The sequence below is a fragment of the Phyllostomus discolor genome, chromosome 3, assembly GCF_004126475.2.
Source record: "Phyllostomus discolor isolate MPI-MPIP mPhyDis1 chromosome 3, mPhyDis1.pri.v3, whole genome shotgun sequence".
Classification (NCBI taxonomy): domain Eukaryota; kingdom Metazoa; phylum Chordata; class Mammalia; order Chiroptera; family Phyllostomidae; genus Phyllostomus; species Phyllostomus discolor.
In genome coordinates this window covers 90,556,157-90,580,411 of record NC_040905.2, presented here as the reverse complement: position 1 = coordinate 90,580,411, position 24,255 = coordinate 90,556,157, and the positions used below count along the sequence as shown (strand labels likewise).

The 24,255-nt window shown below is 49.3% G+C and overlaps 1 protein-coding gene and 1 pseudogene across 7 annotated transcripts; both read left to right on the top strand.

Annotated features, from left to right (window-relative positions):
• Positions 1-12,572: 12,572 nt before the first annotated feature.
• Positions 12,573-15,058, top strand: LOC118499372 (annotated as a pseudogene).
• Positions 15,059-18,342: 3,284 nt separating this feature from the next.
• On the top strand, positions 18,343-24,112 carry ACHE (acetylcholinesterase (Cartwright blood group)). 7 transcript variants are annotated; one of them, XM_036020763.1, is made up of 6 exons: positions 18,349-18,470; positions 19,568-19,757; positions 20,051-21,140; positions 21,493-21,977; positions 22,739-22,908; positions 23,758-24,112. In XM_036020763.1, exons 3-6 carry the CDS (start codon positions 20,073-20,075, stop codon positions 23,877-23,879), a joined length of 1,845 nt encoding a protein of 614 aa, XP_035876656.1. In that variant the 5' UTR covers positions 18,349-18,470; positions 19,568-19,757; positions 20,051-20,072; the 3' UTR covers positions 23,880-24,112. The 7 variants fall into 7 exon arrangements, with proteins under 7 accessions (XP_028374837.1, XP_035876656.1, XP_035876657.1 ...); XM_036020764.1 differs by having other exon boundaries at positions 20,048-21,140; positions 23,758-24,108; XM_028519023.2 differs by lacking the exons at positions 18,349-18,470; positions 23,758-24,112 and adding exons at positions 18,528-19,417; positions 23,022-23,344 and having other exon boundaries at positions 20,048-21,140.
• Positions 24,113-24,255: the final 143 nt, after the last annotated feature.

Below are 24,255 nucleotides of genomic sequence, written 5' to 3'. Positions count from 1 at the left end.
CTAGAACACAAGTAGATTGTTACATTCAGAGTGCTTAAAATAAAAGGACTTTAGCCCTGGCTGTTGTAGCTCAGTGGATTGAGTGCCAGCCTGCAAACCAAAGGGTCACTGGTTCGATTCCCAGTCAGAGTACATGCCTGGGTTGCAGGCCATGTCTCCAGTACGGGGTGCTCAAGAGGCAACCACACATTGGTGTTTCTCTCCCTCTCTTTTCCCCCCTTCCCCTCTCTAAAAATAAAATAGATAAAATCTTTTAAAAATTTGAATAAAAGAATTTTGGCATTATATCCAAGAATTTGCTAAAATTCATATGGAATATCAAAGATTCTGAATAGCCAAATCAATCTCAAAAATGAAGTACAAAACTGGATGATTCACACTTCCTGATTTCAAAACTTATTACAAAACTACAATAATCTTGTGTAGTCAAGTTGGACAAAGTGGACAAAGCAAAGAAAAGATAAAGCATCTTGATGAGGTAGAGGCTAAACTGAGACAGCAACACCACAGATGCAGCCCAAGCAAGGGAGCTGACAGAGGGCCAGGCCATTCTTGGGGTCCTCCACTTTGATTTCTTAACACATTTGACCAATTGGTGAAGCATTAAAATACTTGTTTTTGAAAAGTTTTGTTATTGTTTTTCAGAGGAGTCTTTGTGGAGCTAAGGCTATGTGGTCAAACACCAGGGCTGACCAAGATGCTATAAAGAAACACAAAATTTGAGGGCTTCCAGCCAAGATGGAGGCACAGGCAGACACACTGTGCCTCCTTGCACAACCAAAATAAGGTCAGCAACAATTTAGAAACAAAATAATAACCAGATCTGACAGAAAATTGAACTGTATGGAAGTTGGACAACCAAGGAGTTAAAATATACACATTCATCCAGACTGGTAGGAGGGTCAGAGTCAGGTAGCCAGGTGGAGAGGGGTCTCAGCACAAAAAGCAGTGGCACCAAGTGTGTAAGGCATCCTGGGTGTGTAAGGCATCCTGAGCGCAAGACCACAGCGGGCAGACCCTGGGCGCACAGGCAGCTGGCAGACCCAGCGAGGAGGCAACTGTGAAGTGAGGCACTGCGTGCAAGACGCCTAGCTGTCCAGACAATCCCACATTTGCGTGCAGATAAACCAGGTGAAATTGGTCAGTGAGACAGACCATGCAACCCAGGGTCCCAGTGCCAGGAAATAGAATCTTGGGACACTGATTGAAAACACTTTGGGGGGGAGGTTAAGGCGCAGGGAGAGACTCCCAGCCTCACAGGAAAGTGCGTTGGAGAGACCCACAGGGTCCTAGAACATACACAAGCCCACCCACAGGGAATTAGCACCAGAAAGGCCCAGTTACCTTGGGGGAAGCGGCAGAAGAGACTGGAGTCCGACAGAAAGAGGAGCAAGCGCCATTGTTCCCTCTCAGACCCCGTCCCCACATACGCCTTCACAACCCAGCAACTGGGTTGCCTGCCCCCCCCCAAAAAAACCTAAGGCTCTGCCTTTCACTACAAACAGGTGGGTCAAGAGAGAAAAAAAAAAAGCCAGAACCAAAGAACAGATTAAAGTGCCACAGCAAATACAACTAAGCAGCCGAGAGATAGCCAACCTATCAGATGCACAGTTCAAAGCACTGGTGATCAGGATGCTCACAGAATTGGTTGAACTTGGTCACAAATTAGGTTAAAAAATGAAGGCTACAATGAAAGAAATGAAAGAAAACACATTGAGAACCAATAGTGCTGGGAAGGAAACTGGGACTCAAATCAATAGAGTGGACCAGAAGGAAGAAAGAAACATCCAAACAGAAAAGAATGGAGAAATAAGAATTCAGAAAAATGAGGAGAGGCTTAGGAACCTCCAGGACATCTTGAAACGTTCCAACATCCGAATTATAGGGGTACCAGAAGGAGAAGAGGAAAAGCAACAAGTGAAAGAGTTATTTGAACAAATAATAAAGGAGAACTTCCCCAATCTGGCAAAGGAAATAGACTTCCAGGAAGCCCAGGAAGCTCAGAGAGTCCCAAAGAAGTTGGACCCAAGGAGGAACACACCAAGGCACATCATAATTACATTAGCCAAGGTAAAAATGAAGGAGAGAATCCTAGAAGCAGCAAGAGATAAAAGAACAGTAACCTACAAAGGAATTCTCATCAGACTGTCATCTGATTTCTCAAAAGAGACCTTGCAGGCAAGAAGGGGCTGGAGAGAAGTATTCCAAGTCATGAAAGGCAAGGACCTACATCCAAGATTGCTCTATCCAGCAAAGTTATCATTTAGAATGGAAATGCAGATAAAGTGCTTCTCAGATAAGGTCAAATTAAGAAGTTCATCATCACCAAGCCCTTATTATATGAAATGTTAAAGGGACTTATCTAAGAAAAAGAAGATCAAAAATATGAAAAGTAAAATGACAGCAAATTCACAATTATCAGCAACCACACCTAAAACAAAAATAAAAACAAACTAAGCAATCAACTAGAACAGGAACAGAACCACAAAAATGGAGATCACATGGAGGGTTAGCCACAGGGGAGTGGGAGGAGGAGAGAGGGGGAAAAAGTACAGAGAATAAGTAGCGTAGATGGTAGGTAGAAAACAGACAGGGGGAGGGCAAGAATAGTATGGGAAATGTAGACACTAAAGAACTTATGACACATGGACATGAACTAAAGTGGGGGAATGTGGGTGGGAGAGGGTGTGCAGGGTGGAGGGGAATGAAGGTGGGGAATGGCACAACTGTAATAGCATAATCAATAAAAATATATTTTTAAAAAAGAGAGAAAAAGAAACACAAAATTTGAGGTCCTGTGCTGAGGACACAGACATGAATGGACCCCTTTTGTAAGGAACACCAGGCTCCTGGGGAGATGGGTCCTGATCCAACTTCAGGCTCCCTGATTTCTTCCTATCAATCTTTTCAATTTCATTTCCTACTGCTGCACAAACTTCCTTTTGCGCCAACAAACAGACCTCTTTGTCTCAGATTTTGCTACTGCTGGACCTCTGACTGAGCTATTTCCTACACTGGGAATGCCCTCTCCATCCCCCTTTTTCTTTCTGCCTATGAAAATCGCACCCATCATCTACTGCTTTACTTTTGCTCTCCTCCCATCAGGAAGCCATGTATGATCAGGAAATGACCTTTCCCACTCCTGAAGTTTAATGATGTTTACTGCTGATATCTCTCCCATGACACTAACACTTAATTATCATTTAGTGGCAGATACTACAGTCATTTGAATGACTGCCCGTAAAGGGGAGAGTAAGGTTATTATACCTTTGCACTCTGAGCTGAGTCAATGGACAGGGGAGCTCCCACCTAGTTTAGGGAGAAAATGGTCAAGATAAGACTGCTGGAGTCCTTTGCTGCTATCCAAGAAAGCCCCACCCCCATGTTGGGGCCCAGCCTTGCATTTCTGTAGGCTGTCCACATACAACCAAGATCCAGAGGTGGCTCCAAAAATGAATACAGCCCCAACCAACCCAGCTGGCATGGCTTGGTTGGTTGGAGCCTTGTCCTATGCACCAAAAGGTCACAGGTTTGATCCCCAGTCAGGACAGATAGATGCCTGGGATGCAGGTTTCATCCCCAGTTGGGGTGCCTGTGGGAGGCAACCAAATGATGTGTCTCTCACATCAATGTTTCACTCTCTCCCTTCCTCTCTCTTGGAATCATACATATCCCCAACCAAAGTTTGAGATGGACATAAGGGCTGCTGGCATTGGGACAGTGGCATCTGAGACTGAGGATGGTGAGGTTGGGCCAGTCATTAGTTACATCCATCACTGGGCCCCTTCACAGCATCTCACTCTATAGGTGAGGTAACATTACAGTGGGGTTCATGTGAGAATAGTGAGGGCACTGGGCTCTCTCCAAGGTCTCACCATTGTCACAGGCAGTTGGGGGAAGATGTGAATCCAGAAAAATACAGGCTGGGACCATTGCTCAAATGTCAAGGACTAGGGACAAAGTGCTGAAGGCCAGGAATGGGTCACTCACTCCTTATCCCCATAAGAGTCAGACTTGGGTGGTTGGGAACATTATGCCAGTGTGCTCACCAAGCTCTCCACTGTCCCATGATCTAAATTTGCAGTTGTCATTGATGATGTGAGGTGGTGAGAGTCCAGGTGCCAACCAGAGTCATGTCTGAAGTCATGGTGGGTGGGGTAGTGTGATGTCAATTTGCATGATGACAAATGAATAGCTGGTACTTGGCTTTGAGGCAAGCAGAAGCCAGTGACGGTTGGTATGTCAGTCAGGAGATGTCACGTTACACTGAAATAATAAATAATCCTAAGGCTCAGTGTCTTGTAACAATAGAGGTTTATTTCTCACTCATAGTACCTGCCCATCTCAACATCTGTGTTGTCCTCTATGTCATCTTCACTTGAGTGCCAAGGTTGATGGAGCAGCTTCTGTCTGGGACATTACCCATCTTGTGGCAATGGGAAATGACAGATGGCAAAACCACAAGCTGGCTGTTTAAGCTACTTTCCAGAGATGTTATGTATCCCTCCACCCATGTTTTGTTGTCCAAAGCAAGTCACCTGGTTGTACCTGAATTTGACAAGACAGGGGTGTGAAATCCTTCATCAGGGAGTGGCACCACAGATCTGACACCAAGCTTAATGTCAGTGGGGAGGAAGGTACAACCCACTGGAAGGAGGGAACACAAATACAAGGTCTGTCTGGAAAAAGCCCAGCCATTGTTAATAGAACGGGAATGGTTTGTGCACCCAGTAGCCAAGGAGAGTGGACTGGAATGTGCATGTGTGAACAGTGATGACTTCACTGTACTAGTCAATGGGGGTGGTAGACACCATTGAATGAGCATGTGTACTGTGTGGCCATCACATTCAAAGTGACTGAGGAAGTAGAGCAATGAATCTGCATCAAATTTTGCATTAAGCTGGAACATTCCTCTGTGGAAACTATTTAGATACCTCAGAAGTCTGCAGCTATGGGCAGCTGGAGATTGGCAGCTTCATTACAATATACCTGCTCATGCCTCACGTCTCATGTAGTTTTTTGGTGAAACATCAAATCACCCAGGTGACTCAGTCCCCCTATAGCCCAATTTGGTGCCTTGTGACTTCTAGTTTTTCCCAAAACTCAAGTCACTTTTGAAAGGGAAGACATTTCAGACCATCAGTGAGATTCAGGAAAATATAATAGGGCAGCTGAGGGTGATTGGGAGAACTGTGTGAGGTCCCAAGGTGCCCACTTTGAAGGGGCCTGAGGCATCATTGTCCCATGTACAATGTTTCTTGTACCTTGTATCTTCTTCAATAAATGTCTTGATTTTTCATATGATGTGGATGGATACTTTCTGGACAGAACTTGTATGTTGAACAATGACACAATGTACCACAGCTGGGATCCTGGCAGTGGTTATGGTTTATGCTATTCAAGGTCCATCAATAACATTGGCAGACAGACTCAAACCCCTGGTGGTTCTTTATGTGCTTCTCAGACAAAGCTAATGCAGGTGGTCCCTCTGATGACAAAATTAGGAGGATTAGATGTGGTGCTGGTAGGTTCAACCCCGGCCCCAGTAGTCAAAAGTGTTGGGGAACTACCCACAGTGAAGGAGGGGAAATCCTTGTACTGGAGAAACTGACACTGCAGTTATGTCAGATAAGGGGGGTGTCCCAGAACTGAGGAGATTTGACAACATGCTACAGAAGTTTTGGAAGTGATTGCTAACAACGGGAAGGTGGTACCTTTAACAATGGATCCTACATCAATATATGGAGTGACATCAGAAGCAGGGATGGTAACAATGGTGTCATTTCTGGACACTTTGTAGAAGAACTTACACAGTAATGGAGAGAATTTTGGTATTGGTGGGAGATGGCACATGATCACATCTAAAAATCAAGAAATAGGATAATATTGAGGATAAGAATTCACAGAAGAATATATACAGTACAACTCTATCTATATGATTTTTAAAGGCTAATTGAAACAATATTTTGATTAAGATTCCATATATGTGTAGTAATGTCATAAAAATGAAAGTATTCATTAATGCAAAATTCAGGATAGTGGCTATCAAAAAGGAAGGATCTGTATGCGAATGGTAGGTAATGTCCAAAGAATTTCCAAGCATGTGATGTTCAATTTCCTAAGCTGGGTGGCGGGAACATGGACTTTTTATTATAATTATTTTTCTAAATATATTTTATTGATTATGCTATTACAGTTGTCCCACTATCCCCCCTTTATTCCCCTCCACCCTGCACCCTTCCTCCCACCTGCATTCCCATTCCCTTAGTTCATGTCCATAGGTCATACATGTAAGTTCTTCGGCTTCTAGATTTCCTATATTATTCTTAACCTCCACCTGTCTATTTTCTACCTACCATTCATTCTTATTCCCTGTACCTTTTTCCCCATTCTCCTCCATCCACCTTCCCACTGATAACCCTCCATGTGATCTCCATTTCTATGAATCTGTTCCCCTTCTAGTTATTTGCTTAGTTTTTGTTTTTGTTTTTGTTTTTTTTAGGTGCAGTTGTTCATAGTTGAGTTTATTGTCATTTTACAGTTTGTATTTTTTATCTTCTTCTTTTTCTTAGATAAATCCCTTTAACAATTCATATAATAAGGATTTGGTGAACTCCTTCAACTGGACCTTATCTGGGAAGCACTTTGTCTGCCCTTCCATTCTAAATGATAGCTTTGCTGGATAGAGTCATCTTGGATGTAGGTCCTTGCCTTTCATGACTTCAAAAACTTCTTTCCAGCCCCTTCTTGCCTGTAAGGTCTCTTTTGAGAAATCAGCTGACAGTTATGGGCACTCCTTTGTAGGTGACTGTCTCCTTTTTTCTTGCTGCTTTTAAGATTCTCTCCTTTTCTTTAATCTTGGGTAAATGTAATTAAAATGTGCCTTGGTGTGTGCTTGCTTGGGTCCAACTTCTTTGGGACTCTCTGAGTTTCTTGGACTTCCTAGAAGTCTATTTCCTTTGCCAGATTGGGGAAGTTCTCCTTCATTATTTTTTCAAGTAAGTTTTCCATTTGCTGCTCTTCCTCTTCTCCTTCTGGTACCGCTATGGCCTGGATGTTGGAATGTGTAAAGTTGGCCTGGAGGTTCCTAAGCCTCTCCTCTTTTTAATTTTTTTTTTGAATTCTTGTTTCTTCATTCTGTTCTGGTTGAATGTTTATTTTTTTTCTTCTGCTGCTAACCATTGATTTGAGTCCTGGTTTCCTTCCCTTCACTGTTGGTTCTTTGTGTACTTCCCTTTATTTCACTTTTCATAGGCTTCACTTTTTTCTCAATTTTGCAACTACACTCAACCATTTCTGTGAGCATCCTGATTACCAGTGTTTTGAACTCTTCATATGATAGGTTGGCTATCTCTTCATCACTTAGTTGTATTTTTTCTGAAGCTTTGATCTATTCTTTCATTTGGGCCATTTATTTTTTGTCTCCGCACACCTATTACATAGAGAGGGGCAGAGCCTTAGGTATTTGCCAGGGTGGGGCAACCCACCTTGCTGTGTTGGGTTGCTGTCTGTGGGGGAGGGGGAGGGGAGGGAACAATGCCACTTGCTTGGTTCTCTGTGCCTGACTTTCAGTCACTTCCTCCATTACCCACAATTAAATTGGGCCCTTCTGGTGCTGATTCCCAGGTGAGTGGGCTTGTGTATGTTCCAGGACCCCGTGGGTCTCTCTAATATACTCTCCTGTGAGGCTGGAAGTTTCTCCCACCACTGTAACCCCCACAAGTTTTTCAGTCAGAGGTTTTGAGGCTTTATTTCCTCACACTGAAACCCTGAGTTGTGCAGTTTGTCTGGCTTCCCAGTTGTTCCTCCTGGTTTATCCACACACAAATGTGGGACCACCTGCCCCAGTCCTTCAGCCACCACCTTGCCACATGTCCTTTCCACCCCTGCTGCCTGTCTCCACCCCTCCTACCAGTCTGGATTAATGTTTCTTCTTTAACTCCTTAGTAGTCAGACTTTCATACAGTTCGATTTTCTGGCATTCTGGTTGTTTTTTTGTTTTTAAATTTGTTGTTGCCCTTCTTTTGGTTGTGTGAGGAGGAAAAGTGTATCCACCTATGCCTCCATCTTGTTCAGAAGTCCTCTATTATTATTCTTTAATACTGTGCACGTTTTCCAGACTTTTTATAAATAATATGTTTCCCAAAAATAATTTAAGGGAATTGACAGTAACATGACACATTCTAAATAACCAAATACTCAAACTATTCTTTATTGAATTTATTGGGGTAGTATTGGTTCACAAAACCATACAGGTTTCATGTGTACAACTCAACAAAACATCTGCACGCTGCATCGTGCACCCACTTCCCAAGCAAAGTCTCTTTCCATCCCCATTGTCACCCCCTTTGCCCATCTCCACCTACCCCCACTCCCTTTTCCCTCTGGCTGTCATCATACTGTTGTCTGTTGTCTGTATCTATGTGGTTTTTTGCTTAATCCCTTTACTTTTTTTTTTATCCAGCCCCCACCCCTCTCCCCTCTGACAGCTGTCAGTCTATTCCATGAATCCCTGCCTCTGTTTCTACTTTGTCAATGTATTTTGTTCATTAGATTCCACATGTAAGTGAGATCATATGTATCTGTCTTTCTCTGACTGGCTTATTTCACTTAACATAATAATCTCTAAGTCCATTCATGTTTTCACAAAAGGTAAGATTTACTTTTTATGGCCAAGTAGTATTCCATTGTATGAATCTACCACAGTTTTTTGATCCACTCACCTACTGATGGGCACTTGGGCTATTTCCAGATCTTGGCTATTGTACTCAAGATATCTTTTGAAATAAAAAACAAGACAGGAATGCTCACTATTGCCATTATTATTTTAATATTGTTTTGGGAGTTTCAGCTAATGTAATAAGGCAAAAATGAACACGTAGCATAAACAATAAAAAAATGTTAAATGCACCATTCTCTTGCTGATGAAATTGTATAATTAGAAAATCCAAAGATGTTAGTGGGGAAAAAATTACTATATTAATGAGAGACTTTAATAAGATGGCTGGATTGATTACAAAAATAACTTTCTCCATTCTAAAAATAACCAGATAGAAATGGATATTGGAAGAAGTGTTCTGTTCACAATAGACACTCAAATAGAAAAATATTTAGGAGTAAATTTAACAAAAAAGAACATATATGAGAAAACCTATAAGACTTGACTATTCAAGGTCATAGAGCAAAATCTAAACAAATGGAAAAGATATAACAAGTTCTTGGGTATAAAGATTTTTACAATAAAAATATGTCAAGTTCCCTAAAATTAGTGTACACATTTCATACAATTTTAATTTAGATCACAACAGAGTTGAATATTTTAAGTGAATGCATTTATCTTAAAAATCACATAGATGAATAATGTTTAAGAATATACTAGAAAACAGAAAAATAAGTGTGAGGCTTACTTTGTCATATACTTAAAACATACTATAAAACTACTGTAATCCAAACAGTATGGTGTTGCCATAAAAATAAGCAATAGATCCATGAAACAGTGGAAGATCCAAAAGTAAATCCAATTATTGAATATACAACAAAGATGAAATTTAATTCAGATGAATTGTTTATTTAAAAACACAACTGACTGCCCACATAACAGAAAATAAAGTTAGATCTTACAACATTAAAATATAAAGCAAACTAAATCAAAGATGTGAGAAAAAACTAAAACTTCTGGAAGAAACTTTGTAAGACTATGGTTATAACTTGGGAGCTGAAGAAACTATTTTAATCAAAATGCAAAACCCAAAAGCTATAAAAATAAAATTCCACATATCCTACTACACAAAAAAGTAACTTTTTGTGTTTAAAAGAAAGATGCCAAAACAATACAAAGTAGACAAAATAGATGTGGGGGGTTGCGGATTATTTGTAATGTGAATGACAGATAAAGGGTTAATATCTATAATATACAAAAATCATTCACAAATTTAGATTTGTGGAAAAATTGTTCAACCCTATCCTCATGGGCACTATATATTTAATGTCTTCAAAAATACTTTCAGGATTAGCAGTATGCTTTTTCTGGTTATTTAAATGGCCTGTAGCAAGTTTATTTTGTTTTGTTTTCATTGCAATATAGTTGACATATAACATTACCTTAGTTTCAGGTGTATAATGTCACATAATGATTCAATATATGTATATATTGTGAAATGACCATCACAATAAGTCTAGTAAAGGTCCATGACCTCGCATAGTTACAAATTATTTTCTTGTGATGAGAACTTCTAAGACTTACTCTCTTAGCAACTTTCAAATACACAATACAACATTGTTAACTACAGTCGCTACCCTGCGCATTCCAGCTCCAGGACTTGTCTGTCCTGTAACCAGAAGTTTGTCCCTCTTGACCGCCTTCACCCATCTCTCCCACCCTTCACCCCTCACCTTTGGCAACCATCAATCTGTTCTTTGTATCGATGAGTTTTATTTTGCTTTGTTTATTCTTCTACCTCACTACCTAAATTTTTTCCATTGTCCTTGAACTCCAGGGTCCCTAAGGATGTCAGACTCTCCTTCCCACTTTTCCAAGAGCCCTCCAGCCTACAGAGAAGGAACTCAGGGAGGAGCACCCTTTCCCCTTCAATCTCAATCCCCGAAAACCACGGAGCCCCAGGAGAGGAGGTGGTCTGGGCAGAATGAAGGCTTCAGAAGTGGGCCCTGAGATGGGGGTGGTGAGGAAAGAGTCAGGGAGATAAGGCTGGGAGCTGAGGGACTGCTGTGGTGGCCTGGGAGTTCAGGACGGGATGGAGAGACTCTGACCACTGTGGAGGCTGGGCACCCCACGCCCTCCGGCCCTCGCCTGGCTGAACGTGCCCATGGTCCTGCATTCAGGAGAGCTGTCAGAGCATGGGAGTGAGGTGGAGGTGTGAGGTCCCAGGTGGAGAGGAGGACAGGTCCCTGAGAACTGCAGAAACCATTACCTGCCCTTCTTCTCCCCCAGAGTTGGGTCTTCTTCATCTGCCTTCCCCCTTCAGAATGCTGGAGCAATACCCAGGCATCTGCCATCTAGACCTATTTTCATGGTCCAAGATGTTGGGAAAATCTGACAGGCAGGATCCCCCAGTGAGGCCTTCGAGGGAGAGAGAAAAATAGGGTGGGGAGGGACGGAAGTGGGGAAGGGAGTAGGGGAGAGTGGGAGGCAGGTAGGAAGCTGTCCCAGGAACTCATGGCAGGCGCCTGCCCCACCGCCTTTCTTTTCTTGGACTCTAGCTCATTTTCTGGTAGCCGCAGAACAGGTGAGTAGCCCTGTAGCACACCAATATCAGCACAGGTTAGAGTTCTCATCCAAAGTCCAAGGCCTCCACTTACTAGTTGATAAAAGTAAACAAAAGCTTAATCTCTCTGCGCTTCAGTTTCTGTTTCCCAACTGTTCAATTGTAAGAATAACAGGGCGTGCCCCCTGGAATGCTGTAATCAGGAGTTAAATGGGATGATTTATTTTAACCCTCACCTGAGGATATATTTATTGATTTTGGGGAGAGAAGGGGAAGAGAGAGAGAAACATCAATATGAGAAAGAAACATTGATTGGCTGCCTCCCTTATGCACCCTCAGTGGGGATCGAGCTCACAACCTAGGTATGTGTCCTGACTGGGAATCGAACCAGCAAACTTTTGGTGTACTGCACAAGATTCCAACCAACTGAGCTGCCAGAGCTGGGGTGGGTTTTTTAGCAAAGTATTCAGGCCGGTGCCTGGCAAACAAGCCCCCAGTAAATGCTAACATGAAAGTAACACTGGGTCTGATTACTCACCGACCCACTCTGGTTTCCCCAAAGTCGTGGACATTGACCTGGGGCTCCAGCTGTCCACACAACTGTTGGCCATGTGGCCAGCCTTGCAACCGCCTTGCAGCCAGCCTGCACTGTCTCCAGTGAAGGTGGGGAGTCCCAGGCAAGCCCTGCCCACTTCTGCACCCATCCTGTGTGTAACACTTGCTGTCCCTGGAATCACAGCCAGGTCTAGGATGCTCTCATTGGCTGGCTGATACCTGCAGAAACAACTGGAGACATTTTCAGGAGCTCCTGGAGTGTCCGATATAGATAGTACCTGGTGCAACCTAGCTGTCCCCAAGAGGTCATGCAAGATGCGCTGCTAATATGTAAACCAAAACCAGCATCAGGGTGGGCTGGAGCCAGAATCTGCACAGGCAGTGGGTCTGTACACCAGGGACCTTGTCAGTTGGGAGCCGTCATACTCCAGGAACTTGAATTCCCCCAGGGTTCTGACACCAGGGCTGACACGAGGCAAAGTGCACCCCTGGTGAATTAAATTATACATTTCACTCCTTTCAGAACCATTACAGTTTATGGACAGAAATCAACCTGAGAAGGGTACCAATGTGTATAATCCATTGAGAGTGCAGGATATGAAACCCACTCCACTCCACGTCCTGCTAGCAAGGGGGTGAGAATAAGCAGAACGATATCTAATGTACTGCATGAGAAATACTGTAAATTGGTTAAATGTTTAACAAAATTGTGAAAATAGAATTAGCCTATCCAGAGACAGGCTAAAAATTGTGTGAAATGCTCAAAACTAGCAAAAGCAAAAAGGTAAAAACAGGATGGATGAGTCCAAGGAGGAATCAGGTAAAATGATGTGCCTTAGGCCAGTCTTCAGAAGGCGTTACAGGAAGGTGTAGGGAGAAGGGAGGAAAGTCTCTTGCCTGGCTCAAGCTGCCAACTCTGCAGGTTAACAACCCCACTTAACAGGGTTGGGGCAGTGGTCTGAGGCAATGGCTAGCCCAGGTATCGGCTCTCTCTTCTTCCTTAGTATTAGGACAGCAAAACTTTAGATGAGTACAAAGTCATCCAGAACAAAAACTACACCTCTGATTCCCCTGCATAGCCAATTATGAGCATAGGATTAAGTTCTGGCCAGTGGGATGTAAATGAAGGGCTGTGGGTATGATTTCCAAAACATGCCTTTAGAGGGAGGAGCAATGCCCTCCTTCAGTCCTTCCTGCAGGCTGGAATGCAGATGTTATGACTGATGTTCTAGCAACTACATTACACCATGAGACTGAAGCTTCATGATGGTTAAATAACACAATTCTGTGTAAAGGAACCTGGTCTCTGGCCTCCAGGGCACCCTGCCAACCTTACATGGCCTACTTCTGGGTCTCCTTTATGTAAGAGAAAAATATATCTCCATTATTGTTTGGTTTTCTGTATCACATAACCAAACTAAATCCTAACCAATGAACAGAGGAGATGAGAATCCTTTTTGTTGGCAAAGGTGGAGCAAGGACTGCAATAGACATAGGGGTTCCCTGTGTTGGCAAAGCTACGACACAGACATGCAAGTGAAGCAGGAGTGTCCCCTGGACTGGTGGAACTGGTGGGAGAATCAAAACTAGTTCCTGGATAAACAGACATGGTGAAGGGGAAAATGGAAGAATCAAGGCCATCCCTGTAGTGACAGCTGTGGAGGGCAGGATCACAGAGGACACTGGGGAGGTTATTATATTGGACTACATAGGTAAAGGTGCCATGGCTTGACAGGTGAGTCGAGGCCCTGTGTTGACTAAGGTTGGTAAAAGAGGAATTGTTCCTGGAAGTTCTATCCATTTTCAAAAACAAGCTCAAGTCCTTGTCCATCTCCCTTCACGGCCAGAGGTGCCCCTGTTAGTTCTTGTACTCACTGACTGCCCACAGCACCTCCTGACGACCCCCACAGCTTGTTGTCCTCTGCAGTTTGGACTGCCTGTGGGGGCACCAAGTCCCGCATTTCTCCTCCGGTGCTCCTCACAGCACCTTCATGGGACTGCCCTGATGACCTGCTAAAAATACAGACGTAAGGACTCTACCCAACACCAAGTGGAGCAGCCCTCTAAATGGCCCCCATAATTCTGACATACACATAAGCGCAATCCATCATTTTACACATGGAGAAACTGAGGCCCAGACAATTACTGTGAGTTTCCAGAGGTCTCACTGAGAGCACTGCGCCATAACCCAGGAATCAGGACATCCAATCCAGGGCTTACTCCAAGGCCCTGTGGATCTTTCAACACCTGCACCCTTTATCCTGGCTCTCTGGGGTGGTCCCCTGCTAATTAGAAAACCCTCTGAGAAGGAGGCTTGCCGGTGAGATCCCAAGGCAAGGCTGAGCGCCAGCCCTCCACCCTGGCTTCCAGCACCTGGATACGATCAATGCGATCCTCACCTTCAGCAACCACAGGAAGCCACAGCTCTCCAAGTTCCACCAGCTTTACGGTGGAGATACACAGCAGCAAATCATCAGGGATACATTCTATTTGGTATCCAAGAGAGATGCAAGTGTTTGTAATTTCCTTAAAAGGGGATTATTAATTGGAGAATCTGACAACAAACTGATTGATAGACATTATGCAATGTTATATTTTGTCTTCTGTGTGGATTTTCCAGACAGTGAACTTGGCATTGGAGATATCATTCAAGTACTTGTATAAACATTAGGCCAGTGTTTTGAAAATGTCTGTGTACTGGATTTAATTTTCCATGTACACAAGGTTCACAATATTCCTACAGAGGTGGTCCTTGGGGGAATGTCACTGGGGACCAGCACGCGTGGAACTATGACACGCACCGGTGCATTAACTGGAGAAATTGGAGGCTGGTCTAACGGGAGCTCCAGCCCGTGCTGCGTCAGCTGTAAAGAATGTGAATCTTCCTGAGATCCCAAGAAATATTTGGTGACATCAGTATAAAAGTGCCAGACCTGTCTTCTTTTAAAGAAAACATTTAAAAGGCCACACCTAGGTAAAGTCCAGGGGGAAAGGTCATCTAAGTTTGCATGCAGTTGCTTACCAAAAATAGAGGAAGAGAGTGTTAACTTTTGCTCTTGGATTTAAGTCAAGGTACCGTGGAGAAGCTGCACGTAATCAGGATGGCAGTTCAATGTTGCTTTCCTTACTCAGAGACTTTTGAAGAAATTGAGTAGTTCCAGTGTGAGTTTTTTCCTTTCTTTTCTAAACCACATTCCAATGGCCCTGGCTAGTGGGGCTCAGTTGGTTGGGCAGTCCTGCAAACCCAAAGGTCACTGGTTCAATTCCCCAGTCGGGACACATGCCTGGGTTGCAGGTTCCGGGTATGGAGGGCAGCCGATCGATGTTTCTCTCCCTCCCTTTCTCCCTCCCTTCTCCTCTCTCTAAAATAAAAAAATAAAAATGATAAACTGCATTCCTATGGTCCCTTAAGGCATGCCTCTCTGTATTGACTATAACAGAATTTTTTTTAAATGTTTGAGACATTTCTTTAAATTATGTACAACCCAAAATGTTGGTGTTTTGTATGGATCACAAGTGCAATATTCCTTAATTCTTTCTGTTATTTGTCACAATTGTTATTTAAAGAAACAAACATGTATTGCCTGAAAACGTTATGATGTTTTTCTGTTTAAATAAACTCCAAGGTAACTGGACTTCTAAAGCACCTTTCTGTTTTCCTGATACCTACTTTAGCAATAAGTTTTTACAACCCTCTGACTCAACAAAGTAAATAAAAGTATATCTTATCACTGTTTTAAAAATAAATATACATTTAAAATAAAAAAAAAAAACTTCCCTGAGATGGAAACACAAGCTGCATGGTCTCCTCCATCCTCACAACCTGGGACACACTGCAGGCTGAGGACACACGCGTGGCCCATGGGCACACCTCCCAGAGCTGCTTACAGCTGTAGAGACCCGGGCCTCCTTCTGCAACACCTGCCTTAGAGGCAAAGGGCCTGCATGCCCTAGCACTCCACGCCATCTTGCAGATTCATGCGACTGAACATTCAACTGACCCCTCCCTGACCTAGGGTATGGGGACGTACATCAGGGCCTCCAGAAGTAGGACACCCTCCAAGGAGGGTGTCCTACCCCCCCATAACCTTCCATACATCCCCCCTTCCCGTACTAGGCCTGCCTGCCCTTCTTCCCATCTCCCCAGGCCTGGGGAGTGAGGAGGGGGTGCTGACATTAATGGCTGCATCCCCTCTTGCCCCAGATTCTCCAGCATCTTTGGAAACTCTACTTCCTCTTCCCTCCTGCTGTCTGACTCTCCATAGTCCCCACCCCTGAAAGGAATAAAGTTCTGACTGGCTTGAGGACTTTTCACAACCCACCTCCCCCTTACCTCCCATGGATCCCTCACGGTACTGCCTCACAGATGCCACCCCCAGGCACCCAGGAACTGCCCTGGCTTTTGCTCTCCACTCCAGCCCCTCGAAGACGTATCTGGACACTTTCTCTGGCTAAATCCACTTAACACTCCCCAGATGCATGTATGATTTGCCTTCCTGAGAGATTCCAGATCACCATAGGTATCCTGTCTTTGACTCCAGAGGCAGGTCCAGGCTTTCAGCACTGACCTCTCTGAGGCAGTCTTTGCTGGGCCAGCTCCTAGAACATGCCCTGTCCTTTCACCTTCTACTGTCTAAGGTGTCACTAGTTCATGATAACCCGGAGCTATAAGCTGTCTCTTCCTTCACTATCTTCGTGGTACAGGCCTCGGACGCTTGGTTAGAGAAGTCAGGTGAGGCATTTGCATGGGACAGCCCTTTTTGGAGAACCACAGGAAGGCAAGCCCCATCGCTGTCAGGGCCTTTACAGGCCAAAAATTTCCACAGGCCTCTGCTCATTCATTCACTGTTGATTTTTATCATTCTAATAATTCATAATTACCACACTTGGAGACCTGCCTCACATCCTTTTCTCCCGCAGCTGCTCCGGCTGTCCATTTTTCTGTCTCCTGTCTCTATTCACAACCCTAATGAGGGATATGGTCAGACCACTGGGGATCCCTCAACTAGGACGGTGAAGGCAAGATTCAGGGAACCTCGGTGTCCCTGCGGGGGATTTAGGGTGCCTGAAGACGGGAACGCGGAAAGCTGGAAGGTGGGAAGAGATGACGTGAGGCTTAGTCTCGGCTTTCCAGCACAGACCCCGAGCCCGGAGCGGCTGCCTCCGGCGCCACCTGGCGGCCACCGCCCTCTAATGGACTAGACTTAGCGAGGGTCCCCGGCCCTGCGGAGGCCAGTTCCCCCGGGGCGCACGGGCGAGCTTTGGGGGTGGGGAGTGTCAGCTAGGAGAACCAGGACCGCGCAGACCAGGGAGGGGCACATTTCTCGATTCGTGAGGATCCCACGACACTCCTGAGACCCCAGATCCGGTGCCCTAGGTCCCTCACAGCTGCAGGCGCGAGCCAGGGACTCTGTGGGGTGCAAGGCGGCTGAGTGAGCGTGAGCGCGCGCGGCCGCCCCACGCGGCGCCCCGCACCCTCGCGCGCGCGCGCGCACGCCAGGACGCTTGCCAGCGCCAGCGAGTCTCCGAGCAGCCCAGCCGGCCGCAGGTTCAGGAGACGGCCACCCAGAGAGAGTGTGGCATCTTCGGGCAGCGCAATCATGCGGGTACCATCTCACACTTTTCCGCCCTCACCTCGAGCGGGAGACGGCTTCGGGGCCACACTTCCCCATGGGTGATCCCCTAGGGCTGGACGTGGTGGTCCGTGCGGCTCCGGCCCCTCGGAACAGTCTAGGGGTCCCCGGGCCACGCCGCTCCCACCTGCCCGTCGCAGCGGCCAATAAGAGCCTGGCATAGTGATGTCATACCAACCGGCCCCTGTTGACGAAAGTCCGAGGTCACCCGTCAGGAAACCAGCGCAAACCCACCCGCAGGGGTTCCGGAAGTTTCTACTGCGGCGGCGGAGGGCGGCCTCGCACCGCACCCTTTTGCGTGCCACCGCTTTTGGCCTTCCGTCTGGACTATCCGCGAGTCACTTCTCCCCCCTCCCGTCTCCTTTATGGGGGTCCCCTTCATTTCCACTCATGGTCTCGTGTCCACATCTTCATTTCCACAGTTGCGCCCTCGTCCCCAAGAGTGTCCCATGTCACCTTTTCTCCAGCACTACCACCCGATCCTCTGAGGGGGGTCCTCAGCCACACTTTCACATGCCGCCCCCACCCCACCCCCGTGCCATCCCCGCTGTGTTGTGGCCAGGGATGCTCATTTATTCGTCCCCCAGCTCAGACCGAGGCTGTCACCCTGTCCTAGAGTGTCCATCCGTCTGTCAATGTCTCACTGCGTTTGTGGCTGTCACTGCATGAGACCGTCCGTCTGCGTGTGTGTGTTTCCTCGGGTTTCTGTTCATCTGTCAGTCTTGTGGGCGTCTGCCCCGCCACTGCGGGTCTTTTGGTAGTGCGGGTCACGGTGTGTCTGGACGTCAGTCGGCGTCTGTCACGGGCTCCGTCTCGGCCTCGGGGTCTGTGGGTCTGGGCTCCCAGGGAGGAAAAGGGAGAGGAGGTGGCAGCTCCGGGCGGTGGGGAGGGGAGGGGGCGGAGACAGTGGGCGGAGGCGGGGGCGCAGTGCAGGGCCGGAGGGGGTGTGTGCGGGGGGCCGGAGGCGGCGGCTGTCAGAGTCTGCTCAGCCAGCGCCGGGGAACATCGGCCGCCTCCAGCTCCCGGCGCGGCCCGGCCCGGCCCCGCTTGGCCGCCTCAGGTGAGTCTCCCGCCCCGTCCGGGACCCTCCCCCAGCCTTCGACCCCTTCCGCGTCCGGGGCACAGCGCGCTCCCGGAGGGATCCAGGCCCCCGAACCTGACGCCCACTGCGCCCCCGGGCCTGCCCAGCGGCGCCCCCGCCACCTCACACTCATCCTTAACTCTTCGCTCGCCGCTGGAGACTTACGGTCGCCTGCGTAGGGAGCCCGCACCCTGAACGGCTGGCGGCTGCCTCTGCTCTCGATTTCCTGTGGGGACCACCGAGCACCCCTAGCCCGTTGGTCCTCAAGTCCGGGGCCACTATAAGACGCCCCCTGATTGGGGCGGAACCCGGTCCACGCAGGTTCCTGGAGTCCGGCTGCCATTTCCCCCGACCCCACCCCAATCGGGCCACCCGCCCGCCCCTGCGAAGCGCCCAGCGTAAGCCCCCTGCCAGGCCCAGGCATCCCCCTCCCGCGGGGATTCCGTCTCTATTTGGAGGGAAGGGGAGACTCAGCGGAAGACCCGAGTTATAATTAGCCCCACTCGAGTTTCCTAGTTAATCTCAGCACCATCACCACCCTATCTCAGGACGCCGGCGGCTGGGTGACCGCCGCGAGAGGGGGGGAGTTCCGACCCGGGGAATTTTGATCCTTTGGCTGGAGATGCCGGAACCACAGCAGCTGCTGCCCCAAAATAGCGCCCCCGCCCCTGCAGCGGGGGATCTCCGGAGCTCCGTGAACACAGGCGTCCCGGTTCGCTCGTCAGACCCCTCTGCAATGCCCGCAAGCCCCCAGACCCCCGCCCTAAGTTCCCGGCTTCTTTACTCCGGGCGGGGAGCGCCGATATTGTCTCGGTCTCTAGTGCCCCCCGCTGGCGGCAGCATGCACAGCAGCATCGGACGGACTGAGAACTGGAGTCCTGGGGTCCAAGGCTGGCGAATCCGTTCTCTGAGGCTAGACGACAGGAGTGCGCAACTGACAGGCACCCAAGGGTACCAGCACGCTGTGCCAGACAGTGGATGAGGCGGGCTGGGAGGGTAGAGTGTGGAGTAGGCAGGATTTGGGGTGCCCCAGAACTTGTGGTTCCCACACCCTGAATGCCCAACCCACCCTCCAGGGCCCCGGCCCTGGCCATCGGCAGAAGCGGCTGAGCCTTCACGCCACTGCGAGCGCCCCCATCCGCCTCGCGTCAGCGAGGGCCCCGCCCCTGTTTTGTGGCCAGTACGTGGACTGCGGCCTCTGGTGCGGGTACCCGCACTGCTTGCTCGTACTGGGCCCAAACCAGTCCACCCAGCTGGGGGAAGGAGGTGAGGGCAGTGGGTCCTCTGTGGAGCAGGGGAGGGTATTGTTTGGAAGGTCTCATTTCTGTTCCTTACATCTGTCTGTCTGGGTGTATGTGTGCCTGATCTCTGTCCCTTCTTGCTTCTCTGCCTGTGTCCTTGTCTCTCTGTTGGTCTGTCTCCCTCCATTTCTCGCTTCCTCTTTGCCAGCCTGCCCCACCTTCTCTGAAGCTTAGAGATAACCCTGGAGCAGGAGTGTTACCTAATCTCCTTCCTAGCAGCCTCAGGCCTTCATCCTCTGCCTTTCTTTCTCCCAGCAGCTGCCCGCCTGCCTTGGTAGCCATGAGGCCCCCATGCTGTCCCCTGCACACTCTCTTGCCAGCGTCCCCACTTCTTCTCCTCCTCCTCTTCCTCCTGGGAGGAGGGGCAGAAGCTGAGCACCCGGAGGACCCAGAGCTGCTTGTGACAGTGCGTGGGGGCCGTCTTCGTGGCATCCGCGTAATGGCCCCTGGGGGCCCTGTCTCTGCTTTTCTGGGCATCCCCTTCGCAGAACCACCCGTGGGCCCCCGTCGCTTTCTGCCACCGGAGCCCAAGCGGCCCTGGTCAGGGATACTGAATGCCACAGCCTTCCAAAGTGTCTGCTACCAATACGTGGACACCTTGTACCCTGGCTTTGAGGGCACGGAGATGTGGAACCCCAACCGTGAGCTGAGTGAGAACTGCTTGTACCTCAACGTGTGGACACCATACCCTCGACCTGCGTCCCCCGCCCCTGTCCTCGTCTGGATCTATGGGGGTGGCTTCTACAGTGGGGCCTCCTCCCTGGATGTGTATGATGGCCGCTTCCTGGCCCAAGCAGAGGGGACTGTGCTGATATCCATGAACTACCGGGTGGGAGCCTTTGGCTTCCTAGCCCTGCCAGGGAGCAGGGAGGCCCCAGGCAATGTGGGTCTCCTGGACCAGAGGCTGGCCCTGCAGTGGGTACAGGAGAATGTAGCAGCCTTCGGGGGGGACCCAATGTCAGTGACTCTGTTTGGGGAGAGTGCAGGTGCCGCCTCCGTGGGCATGCACCTTCTGTCCCCACCCAGCCGGAGTCTGTTCCACAGGGCTGTGCTGCAGAGCGGTGCACCCAATGGGCCATGGGCTACGGTGGGCATGGGAGAGGCCCGCCGAAGGGCCACACTACTGGCCCGCCTTGTAGGCTGTCCCCCAGGTGGGGCTGGTAGCAATGACACAGAGTTGGTTGCCTGCCTGCGGACACGGCCAGCTCAGGACCTGGTGGACCACGAGTGGCATGTGCTGCCTCAGGAAAGCGTCTTCCGCTTCTCTTTTGTGCCTGTGATAGACGGAGACTTCCTCAGTGACACGCCCGAGGCCCTCATCAATGCTGGAGACTTCCAGGGCCTGCAGGTGACTAATGGCTGGCGTGGGTGGAACTGGTTCCTCTAAGCTTGTTCTCCCTCCCATCCTCCCCCTGGGTACCCAGGCATGAGGGATCCACAAAACCCATCCCCAAAGGCCCAGGCTTCTCTTCCTTGAGGGCTTGATCCCGGGGTGGCCGGTGGGACAGAGAGAAAAAAAAATATGGGTGTATTTTTTCCTTTTCTCCACCTGTTCCCCAAACTCATACTCTCTTCCTCTGTGGTTCTGCATCTGTAACTGTTCATCTCTCTGGTTCTTTGTCCATCTGTTTTTGTCTGCGTGTCTGTCTGTGTCTGCCCCCACCTCCACCCATTCCCATTACTTCCTCCTGTTCCCCCAGGTGCTGGTGGGTGTGGTGAAGGATGAGGGCTCCTATTTTCTGGTTTACGGGGCCCCAGGCTTCAGCAAAGACAACGAGTCTCTCATCAGCCGGGCACAGTTCCTGGCTGGGGTGCGGGTCGGGGTCCCCCAGGCAAGTGACCTGGCTGCCGAGGCTGTGGTGCTGCATTACACAGACTGGCTGAACCCTGAGGACCCAGCACGCCTGAGAGAGGCCATGAGCAATGTGGTGGGCGACCACAATGTCGTGTGCCCTGTGGCCCAACTGGCTGGGCGACTGGCTGCCCAAGGTGCTCGGGTCTATGCCTACATCTTTGAACACCGTGCGTCTACGCTCTCCTGGCCCCTCTGGATGGGGGTGCCCCACGGCTACGAGATCGAGTTCATCTTTGGGCTCCCCCTGGAACCCTCGCTAAACTACACCATCGAGGAGAGAGCCTTTGCCCAGCGACTGATGAAATACTGGGCCAACTTCGCCCGCACAGGGTCAGCAGTGAGGAGGGGAGGATGGCCTCTGGGAGCTAGGGAGGCAGGGGGACAGAAAGAGAAAGTGGAAGACAAGCAGAGAGAGACAAGAAGGGCTAGAAAGAGGGGGGGGCGGTAGTTCACAAAGGAAAGGAGACAAAAGGGGAGAGAGAGGATGACCAAGGAGAATGGGAGAGGAAAGAAGAAGTGGGGTGACAGATCCTGGAGAGACAAGGACAACAGAGACAGGCAAAGAGAAGAGCCAAACAAGGAGAGACAGAGGAGTTACTGTAGTAGTTAAGAGTGTGAACTGTAGAGCTAGATCAATTGGATCAGTGGTGATTTCATTAGCTGTGATGCACGAGTGCACACATTTTACCTGTCTGAAGAAGGGGACAATGAATCCAATATCATATGGACGATGTTAAAAGCAAGTGTGATATTTGTACAGATAGGACTGGGCCTGGTTACGCTGTAAGAGCTCGATAAATCATGATTTTTTTAAAATGAGAAACAGACGATGATGGAGCAGGAAAATTGAAGGAAAGGGAAAGGAGAGACAGAAAGCGGGCAGGAGGAAGGGGAAGACTCTAGATGATGAGGGATACTGGAGAAGAGAAAGGATTAAAGCAGTACTGGGCGGGAAGGGATGGGGCTCTCTTTGGAGCGAAGAGGGCATGGGGTCTGGAAGCAGACTGCCTCCTCCTCCTCTCCATCTCCATTCCCCAACCCCAGGGCAAGTCGGGCTTGCCTGAGGCTGAGCCTTCCCTTTCCTTCCACAGGGACCCCAATGACCCCCAGGACCCCAAGGCTCCGCAGTGGCCGCCGTACACGGGGAAAGCGCAGCAGTATGTGAGCCTCAACTTGCGGCCGCTGGAGGTGCGGCGGGGGCTGCGCGCCCAGGCCTGTGCCTTCTGGAACGGCTTCCTACCCAAATTGCTCAGCGCCACCGGTACGCGGGGACCCAGTGGGCAAGGGCTGAGCAGAGGGGGGAGAAGTGGGGCGTGAGAGAGAGTGGGTAATGGAAGCCGGCGGGGTGTATAACCCCTCTCTTCTCCCCACCAGCCTCGGAGGCTCCCAGCACCTGCCCAGGCCCCGCCCACGGGGAGGCTGCCCCGAGGCCCAGGCCCGGCCTCCCCCTACCCCTCCTTCTCGTTCTCCTTTTCTCCAGCCTCCCGTGGCTGTGACCACAGCCTCTTCCCCTCCTCCGGCCTCACTGGGCCCCTCCTCTAATGAGTAGTCGGACCTTGGGGAAGGGCCCCACTCAGGGATCTCCGACCCAGCGCCCCCTCCCTCCCTCAGAAAGCCTCAAACTGGACAAGGGGAGTGGTGACCTACGACCCTTCTCAGGGACCCACACGCCTTTGTTTAAATGCAAATGAAAAAGCTAATTCTCTTTTTATATAAAATTATTCCTTAGAGCCTGAGCTTGGTGTTGGGGGGAGAGGGAAGACCTGGGGCTAGATAGCACCTCCCAGTGGGGCTATAACCGTCAAACATTTCTGTCTCTTTTTTCCCCCATCAATCCATGGATGCTCCACCCTCCTGATCCCTTACTTCCTCCTGTCTTCCGGTCATTTTCTACCCCTCCATCCTCCTTCCCGCCATCCTTCTCTGGTGCCCCTCTATCTTCATCTTCCCCGGTCTTTCGTCTCTCATATTCTAATCCTCTTTCCACCACCCCACGTGGCCTCCTACTTACTCCTTGTGTCCTCCTGCACTCACGCCCCGTACCCCATGTCCGTTCCCTGGACTTCCCCATGTCCTCCTCCCACCCCCTTGCCGGGCACCCTGGCCGCAGACACGCTGGACGAGGCAGAGCGCCAGTGGAAGGCCGAGTTCCACCGCTGGAGCTCCTACATGGTGCACTGGAAGAACCAGTTTGACCATTACAGCAAGCAGGATCGCTGCTCAGACCTGTGACCCCGGCGGGACCCCCAAGTTCCACCACCACGCCCACCCTGCCCGGTCCCCTAGCTGTATATACTATTTATCTAAGGGCTGGGATATAACAGAGGAGCCCTAGACCTCGCCCGCCCCAACTCCCTCCCTCTCCCGGGGCTCCCAGTCTTCTGCGTCTTCTGCATGTCTCGGCCGAGCCCCTACCCCGCGGTGCCTTCGCCCCTCTGGGCTGCCAATAAACTGTTACAGCCAAAGGCGTGTGCGCGATTGGGAAGCCGGGGTCTGGCAGAACGCCTAACCACTAGGGCTGAGGGAATGGAGGGCTGGTCAACGGAGCAGGCGGCCTTGCTCAGAGGTGGAATACAGGGCGCCCTCTACTGCCTCTCCGTGAGGCAAA

What these genes read in the sequence shown, in the direction of transcription:
- ACHE (XM_028519028.2), top strand. Translation starts at nt 19,114, where the DNA reads ATGCCGGAACCACAGCAGCTGCTGCCCCAAAATAGCGCCCCCGCCCCT. An exon ending in TCTGAGGCTAGACGACAGGA is followed by an intron (nt 19,418 to 19,567) that starts GTGCGCAACTGA and finishes CCCACCCTCCAG; the next exon opens with GGCCCCGGCCCTGGCCATCG. An exon ending in GAGACTTCCAGGGCCTGCAG is followed by an intron (nt 21,141 to 21,492) that starts GTGACTAATGGC and finishes CTGTTCCCCCAG; the next exon opens with GTGCTGGTGGGTGTGGTGAA.